Raw genomic sequence first — 9,057 nt, 5'->3', positions numbered from 1 at the left:
GGACAACTTTCTAATTTACAGTCATTAGCTACGACCAACAGGAAGTCAGTTATTTTTAGTTTGGATATGGATTCATGGAAAAACCATGCTGTGAATTAATGCATACTCCTCCTAGGAGAATCAGGCAATTCACACCAAGCTTTGTCAACATGATGCACAGATACTGAAGATGTTAAATTGAAAACGGATTTTGGATATCTTGAATGGTGTTGCCATGATGATTTATTAAATAACAGAAACAAGATAACAGTAATTTTCTTATATCTTTAAAGTGCATTATCCAAACTCTTCAAAACTTTTTTACATATGGAGAACAAGTCATTCTTAGGAAACATGCTAAGTGTCAATTTAATCATGCTCAGGGGCCACTAAAAAATTAAAACTATCACACATTACAGGTCATAGGTGAAGACTGTGATACCAAGGATGACCACCTGATGGAGACACAGGATTAAAATCATTTAACCCTCTCTGTGTATCGGAATGAAAAATAATGCACACAATTAGTTTATTATATGTACTGTACTGTCAGTATATGTTCACATAACATAATTATTGTAGAATGCTTATAGAGCATCAAATCTTTTTTTATTTTTAAAAGAAAAATAATTAAAAGTTGTATGTATACACTATACCCTCTCTCACTGATAGGATAAGAAAAATTTTAAGTCTGACACTTTACAGCTCAGTTCAATTAATTAGAATAAGAAACAAATACATAAAAATAAGTTAATGTGTACTTTACTGGTAATATATTTTTATATAATTATTTCACAAATGCTTATAGGTTAATAAAATAATTTTTAAAAATGGTTATAGATCAGAAAATGTGTTGGTAACAATTTACAATAAGGTCTCTTAGGTTAACATTACGTAATGCATTAACTAACATGAACTAACAATGAACAATATATTTTCTACAGCATTTATTAATCTTACTATTAATAAATAAAAATAGTCATGTTCATGTTAATTCACATTACATAAACTAATGTTAAAAGGTACAACTTTCAATTTTAATAATGTATTAATAATTTTGGACTTAATATTAATTAACATTAATAAATGCTGTTAATTCACAACTAACATAAACTAAGTTTGAACAATGTTTTTATTGTAATTGTTAGTAAAAAAAAATGTCATCTTAGTTTCTTACAGTAACTCATGTGCATTAACTAAACATTTTAATAAATAATGTAGTAGTCAATTTTGATTTTTCAATTTTGAAATAACAGATTCATAAATGCTATATAAATATTGTTCATCTTAACATATAGTTATATAACGTTAAAAACTATGACATCCTGTGACATGACATTCATCTGAATTTACATAATCTCATGGATGTAACAGTAAAACAGTTCAGCTCACAGATAAAGACTAAGCTGTAATGCAGGCAAAAATATTTCACAAATGCTTATAGATCAATCAAATAGTTAAAAATGCTTATGAATCATTAAAGATTTTGCTAACACTTTACAATATCTAATGTGTTAACATTAACAACAGTAAATGCATTAAATAACATGAACTAACAATGAAAAATATATTTTTACAACCTTTATTAATGTTTGTTGATGTTAGTAAATCAAAATGTTCATGTTAATTCACAGTGCATTAACTAATGTTAACCGATCAAATTTTAAGTTTTAATAATGTTTTAGATTTTAACTTAATATTAACTAATATTAATAAATGCTATATAATTATTGTTCATGTTAATTAATACAGTTAATGTTAATAAATGAAACGTCATTGTAAAGTGTTACCAAACTTTTATATATTGTTCTCTCTGTGTGTGTCTGAGTTTCACAGTCTTGGTAGTTTGGATTAATACTTTCATTGCTGTATCCCTTAACCTGCAGGAGGGTTACTGTAAATGCATGTGCCCGCTGTGCACCGTTCTCCTGATGCCACCGGGGTGGCGTTTGCACTGATAGCTTGGGCCCGCCATCGCTGCTTGCAGCTATATTTATTATTATTATTTTATTCAAATATTGTATAATTGTCTTATTTACTATTAAATGTTTTCAAACTAAACTTGCTTACACTACCGTCTTAAAGCATATTTCTATCACTGACGAAAAATATGTTGTCTTACACTAAAATAGACAAATTTAATTAACCTATTCTATTTATGTTTGTATGTGAACTCGAAATCAACCCCAACTTTTGAAGTGATTTATTATTATTATTATTTTTAGGGCTTCATGTTAATGTTAATTTAATGTTTATGCTAAAAAAAGTGCATATAGCTGCTAATTGTATTTGTTGTTTGTTGATTTTCAAATATAAAACTTATTGAAATATTTTCAGTGTGTGTATCAGTTCTTTTTGAACATTTTCATCTAATTTGAACAAAACCGTGATAGTATTGATAACTTTGGTCACTATAATCGTGATATGAAATTGTCATACCGTTACATCCCTAGTTTACACATAAATTAACATTTGCTGACAATTCACTTACTTTCACGCTATCCAAGATGTATATTACTTTTTCGTCATCAGAACACAAATACATAAATTGGAGCTATGTATATGTACAATGTAAGTAAACGAGACCCGTAGTCCAAATAGCATATAAATGCAGCATTACAGTAATTATCAGTGAATGTTTTCTGAGGTGAAATCTTGTTCGTAGAAACAAATCTATCATTAATATTTAACTATAAACTATTTACTGTTATTTCCAGTCAAAATACAACATATTGGTGGCACTGTGTCAAATTACACGCATCCAAATCCAAGTACATTCTTTCAGGAAAACACATTTTCTCTGTTCTTCTCACATTAAAATCCACCAAATAAACACAGGCCAAGCACTGCTTACATCACAATTCGTATCACTGGAGATTGCTGCTTCCCTTCTAGTTTGTGATACAAATTCTTAATAACGAGAATATTGATACCATCAATAATGGTCTTAATTTTGGATTGTTTTATATACAAACTAGGGCTGTGGAATTAATCGCATGTGATTGTCATGCGCATCTCGTCAGTAAGACAGGTTCTGTGATTAGTAGTAAATCTCCATCTCATGCTTTCAGATGGAACGGCATTTACTACACAGAGCCGTAGTTCACTGACAAGCAACGCAATATCGTGTTCATTATTGCAGGCGATTCGTTGCACAGCCCTAATACAAACATAGAGCTTCACATCAGAAGACATTATCTGATTGACTGATATATACAAACTAGGGCTGTGGAATTAATCGCATGTGATTGTCATGCGCATCTCGTCAGTAAGACAGGTTCTGTGATTAGTAGTAAATCTCCATCTCATGCTTTCAGATGGAACGGCATTTACTACACAGAGCCGTAGTTCACTGACAAGCTACGCAATATCGTGTTCATTATTGCAGGCGATTCGTTGCACAGCCCTAATACAAACATAGAGCTTCACATCAGAAGACATTATCTGATTGACTGGAGACATGTGGATTCTTGTAATTCTACCTTTTATCTCTTGTTTTGACTGTAAATGTGATGGCACCAGTTAATGCATCTGCAAAAATCGGATTTCCTTCTAAAAAAGAAAACCCGGTGTTCTGATGAAAAATAAAGTCATATGCATCTTTGATGGCCTGAGGGTAAGTAAATTATGAGAACAATTTTGAGTCAATCTTTCTTTTAAAAGTAATGCCTTTGCAACTGACCACCAGCATTAGTTGTGACATACTAACCACACAGAATAAGACAAGGGCTGGCAGGTAGATTTTGCATCTTCTGAACATCAGCTGCAGTCGCAGAAACCTAAAAGAGAACATTAAATTCAGAATTACACTCTAAGATAAAATTAAACAACAAACAAAATATTTAAATAAACACTCACATCTGCATGTGTCATCAGTCCACTTTCACTCTCATCAAAATGTGCCAGAAGAAGCTTGATGACCAGGTGTGCAATCTCAAGGCTGTCAGCCTGAGACAATACATACTTCATGACTTTATCTTTTGGTCTGCTTTTGAAGTACTCAAGAATGGCCTTTCCACATTCTTCCATGGACATTTCTAATGCGTGCAGTATATCAATATCAGTGAGCAAATGAAAATGGGCACAGATGGACATTTGGTTAAAAAGGTAAGGCCACTTGCTCTGTATGTCGTCAACGGAAGGAGCAGGTGTAGAGTTTAAATGCAGACAAAATGTTGTCTCCCATCAGATTTTCTACTTCTACTTTCTCAATTCCGGCAGTTCCTTCCTTGCTGTAAATGTCCTGTAGTCGCTCTCTTTTTGTCTCTATTGTTTCCTTGGTTACTTCAGGTGGGAGTTGTGGCTGAAATCTAACACACCCGTAGGTGTCAGTGGGTCCTCGTTTGCATCCAGACTTCGGCATGGTTCTATGATGGGCAAAACTGCTCTCACGGTTAAGATTTTCCACACGTGTCTTTACTTGCATTAAGAGTGATGTATACCCTCCTGCTATTAAAGCACCATTTGGAAACTGGTCCGCAAAGCTGTTAGGGTATTGCCTAACAATATTTTGGTGGGCCGTGAGACACTGAGAATGCTTGGGGCAAAGCTCATATTTGCGCATTTCGTCCACTAGGACTCTCACCATCTGCTGCCGTTCTGCAGGTTTAGGCCTCTTGCCTGCAGAAATAGCCAATTGGATCTGTGGTGGCATTCGATCCCAAGGGACCTGAAAACTTGTGGGCCATGTCTTGGAAATGCTAAAAGTATGTAGAGAGGATGCACATGAGTTGGCTGTTTCTGAGGAAAATGACATGCAGGCTTGACTGTCATGTGCTGAACTTGACAAAGGAGAAGCTGAACTTGGTTCACTGTAACTTGAACATGGGCTCGAGATGGCTTGTAAGTTCAGCGTAATCACTTCAGTTTCTGATAAAAGAAAAGCAAAGTAAAGGGTTAGTTCACCCAAAAATGAAAATTCTGTATTAATTACTCCCACTCATGTTGCTCTTCAGAACACAAATTAAGATATTTTTGATTAAACTGATCTTTGCCGAGTATAAGCGGATGCTTGACCTCTTCAGGCATGGCTGCTTTACTCAGTCTTCCTCCAGCTCTTAACAGTCCATCATCCAAAAATGGATCCAACCGATAAATAGAACTTTGCCGATTCACTTTCACTGTCACTTTCCCAGATGAAAGAGCAAACATTTCCTTGAAACTGAATTTCTTTTGCTGGCAATATGGAACAATGGCTTCCTCTGCTTCCCAATAGATCATCCAGTGTCAAAACAAGACTCTTAGGCGTTATGACTTTTGACCCCTTGGACTGTACACCACTGTCCTGATTGTTCTTTGAATGACCAGCATTTGTAGCCTTCTGCTTCTTTCCCAAGCGAATTCTTTCCAATAAGATTATTTTCAACTTGAGAAACCGGATGCAAGCCTGTTTGCTACGAATGTATGGAAATGCTTATCTTCATTGTTGAGGTACTTCAGTACTGCTGTACTGTCAGTCCAGAAGACTGAATCCTCTAACTGGATATTCAATTATTTTTTCAGCATTGCGTCCACCTTTATAGAAAGGCAATGTGAATACGGTTCACATGATTTAACATTCTGATGTATGTTACTGTGCTATATCCATTTGTACTGGCATCAGCAAAATGGTGTATTTGAGCATGCCTAAACACAATATGTAATTTTTTTGCCACTAGAGAGCACATATTCAAAATAAACAAAGACCAGGTAGCGTAGTGTGGAATCATGGGAGTTGTGGTCTTCATCTCCACAGCCGATGCAATCCGACGGGACTCGGGCAGAAATCATGTTCATTTGATGAGCTAATGATTTATTAACGTAGTAGAATGAAGCAGGGTGAGGCTGAAAGCCGTCGGAGCGAAACGAGGCCGCTGAACGTGCGTGACACACGGCTTGAAAGCAGCGGAGCTTTTATTATGCCATAGTCGATCGCTTCCCTTCCTTCCGGTCGTGCTTATGTGGGGTAAAGCAGCGCTGTTTTAGATACATTTGAAAGTTATGTTATAATGCTACTCTGTGCGGTCGTCACCTGTCTAATAAAACGCATAACCTATTAAAGCATCTTTGGTGTTTCCATGTTTTCTACAAAACAAAACCGGAAATCGAGGGGTTATGACGTCATTGCAGGTGACACAATGACACTATGGACACGGTCCGTGTCACTAGTTAAAATAGCTTATTTCTCTGGATTTAAACATTCTTCAAAACATTTGGGATAATGTAAGTACACAAGTCAGCAAACTATATAATATTTTTGGATATTTTAATAAAACAATCTTACATATTGTGCCTTTAAAGGGACGTTAACAGTTTTTCAATACCAAGTACGCAAAGTTCAGACTTGCATGCTTGGTAGTTTGGACTTTGCAAGTTCGACTTGGGAGTGTGAACTATTGGGCACGGGAGGACGGAAGTCCGGTAATTCTGCAAATGAAACAGCAGCGTACTTGATAACGTCAGTCGGCTCGCCTTGGCTTCTCCGATAATCCTCACTATATGTTTATTTACAGTAAGACGAAATATGATATTAAACGGCACTGCCTCTTTTCTGTTTCATTTAAACATATTAATAGCCACACACTTGTGGTTCATGCAACGCATACACGCATTACCGTACTTGATAACGTCAGTCGGCTCGCCTTGGCTTCTCCGATAATCCTCACTATATGTTTATTTACAGTAAGACGAAATATATTAAACGGCACTGCCTCTTTTCTGTTTCATTTAAACATATTAATAGCCACACACTTGTGGTTCATGCAACGCATACACGCATTACAATAAAACGAAATTACATAAAACACACTGCCTCTTCGTTTTCTTCACTGTGTGTATCCTTAACAAAACAAATTATAAAACACAACCCTCTTTTCACTTTCATTTAAACAATATAAAACATATTAACATGGTTAAGGCAATTTGTCCACATATACTCTGATGATCTTCACTGTATGAATAATAAAATGAAATATTACATAAAGCACAACTCTACCTTTTTTGTTAAATAGCCTATCAGTTTTAATGAACAATAATAGCCATTATAAAAGTATAAGTATGTAGTATAAGAGACTTATGTCATAGGAAATAAGGACAAAAGCAAACAATTCAGTCAAACGTATGCTACAAAGTCAGTGCTGTACTACGATTAAATAAAATAAATATATATGCATATATAGATGCAGCCTGGATAATAGGGGCAGAGCAAGAACACATCCGCTGCCATTTTAGATTTAGTTTGTTGTAACCGAAACAATCTTTAGAGCTATTGAATAATATAGATGGAGCAGCAAATAATAAGGGACACTTTTTTCAACAGAATGTATGTTAGATAATTGTGTAGTTGATCAAACATATTTAAGTTATCTTTATAGAAACGTGATTTGTGTCTATTTTAAACATTATATTTTGAAAATCAATGTACCTCATTCATAAAAGTAAAATTTATAAAATTGCATCAAAAGAAACACAATTTTGAATAGAAATTGTTACACCAGGGTTGACTTTTATGTACTTTCACATTTCTGTTTTTGTTTGGTTGTTTGTTTTTTTTAAGTTACTGACAAATTAAGTGTTTTTGCTTTTATTTTAGAGTTTATTGAAGAAAGTGAGGATAATGAAGAATTGAGTGAAGATGAGAAAGATCATGTCAAAACTGGAGAAAAACCTTTGAGTTGCTCTCAAACCAAACATAAAGATTTGAAGAAAAGAGCCAAGAAATCTTTCACCTGCACTCAGTGTGGAAAGAGTTTGACAAGCAAACATAATCTTGATGTTCACATGAGAGTTCATACTGGAGAGAAACCGTTTACTTGTGATCAGTGCGGGAAGAGTTTCACTCAATCATCAAGCCTTAAGAAACACATGAACAGCCACACTGGAGAGAAACCTTATAAGTGTTCACACTGTGACAAGCGAATCAGTCAGTCAGGAAATCTGAAAATACATGAGAGGATCCACACTGGAGAGAAACCTTACACATGTGATCAGTGCGGGAAGAGTTTCACACAATCATCACAACTTAAGAGACACATGAACATCCACACTAGAGAGAAACTACACGTGATCAATGCGGCAAAATTTTTTTGAGGGCTTCAGGTGTGAAGAAACACCGGAGAGTTCATACAAAGGAGAAGCAACATTCATGTTATTTGTGTGGAAAGAGTTTTTCACGTTTTTCAACTTTGAAAGAACATCAGAAAATGCATACTGCTGTGAGAGAGTACATGTGCTTTGAGTGTGAAAAGACTTTTACTTTAGCGAGCCGTTTAAAACAGCATGAGAGGATTCACTCTGGAGAGAAACCTTACAAGTGTTCACACTGTGACAAGAGATTCATTCAGTCATCAAATCTGAAAACACATGAGAGGATCCACACTGGAGAGAAACGGTATCACTGCACTGCATGTGGGAAGTGTTTCAATCGTTCAGCTTCTCTACAAAGTCATACAAAAAAACATTCACAGTAAGTATTCAAGATTCAGCTGAGATTCTGATAAAAATCAAAGATAGAGTTCCTCCCCAAATAACTGTCAAAACATTTTATTATTGTGCTTTCTTATTTTTCTTCACTGTTGTTTTTAAAATGACTAATTATTCTTCCACTTAAGATGTATTTAGAAAATGCAGATGCAAGATATACTGTCATGTAGCTTTGCAACTGATTCTTCTGTGCTTCTCTGTAAGAAGGGATGGGTACCAGAACATGTTATTGAATGGGCCCTTTTTTCATGAAAAAAAGAATACCATTAAAGAACTGGACTGATGTGCAGTATTGTGAGAATAGTAATACTGTTAAAATCTTAACGATACCCAGGGCTCGAATTGAGGGGGGATGATATCCCCCTGATCGAAAAAAATGACAAAAAACATCCCCCCTCAGTAAAACCACCAACCCCCCTTACCATCCCCTTTAGATTAATAATGTGTATTACGTAAAACTTATCATGCAAATGAAATGTTAAAATACTCTACTGATAATTAACGAACGAAATAACGGCAATTGACCAATCAGAACTTGGTACTGTATGAAGCTGCGCACAGCTGAAGCAAGTTTTCGTAATTTTTCACACAAAATGATTCAAGCGCAACTTTTGCATT

At 35.1% G+C, this 9,057-nt stretch overlaps 1 protein-coding gene across 1 annotated transcript in view; it reads left to right on the top strand.

The window, feature by feature from the left end:
• Positions 1-9,057, top strand: part of LOC107572922 (zinc finger protein 501-like) — a 41,879-nt gene that overhangs the window by 9,739 nt on the left and 23,083 nt on the right. The window contains exons 5-7 of the mRNA XM_016259358.1: positions 7,550-7,731; positions 7,816-7,989; positions 8,070-8,346. Of these exons, the coding sequence (XP_016114844.1) occupies positions 7,550-7,731; positions 7,816-7,989; positions 8,070-8,346 (633 nt within the window). The remainder of the gene's footprint in view (positions 1-7,549; positions 7,732-7,815; positions 7,990-8,069; positions 8,347-9,057) is intronic.

This window comes from Sinocyclocheilus grahami, unplaced genomic scaffold, assembly GCF_001515645.1.
Source record: "Sinocyclocheilus grahami isolate Dianchi unplaced genomic scaffold, SAMN03320097.WGS_v1.1 scaffold1834.1, whole genome shotgun sequence".
Taxonomy (NCBI): domain Eukaryota; kingdom Metazoa; phylum Chordata; class Actinopteri; order Cypriniformes; family Cyprinidae; genus Sinocyclocheilus; species Sinocyclocheilus grahami.
Note: the sequence above shows the minus strand (reverse complement) of the source record. Positions and strands in the feature narration are given on the sequence as shown.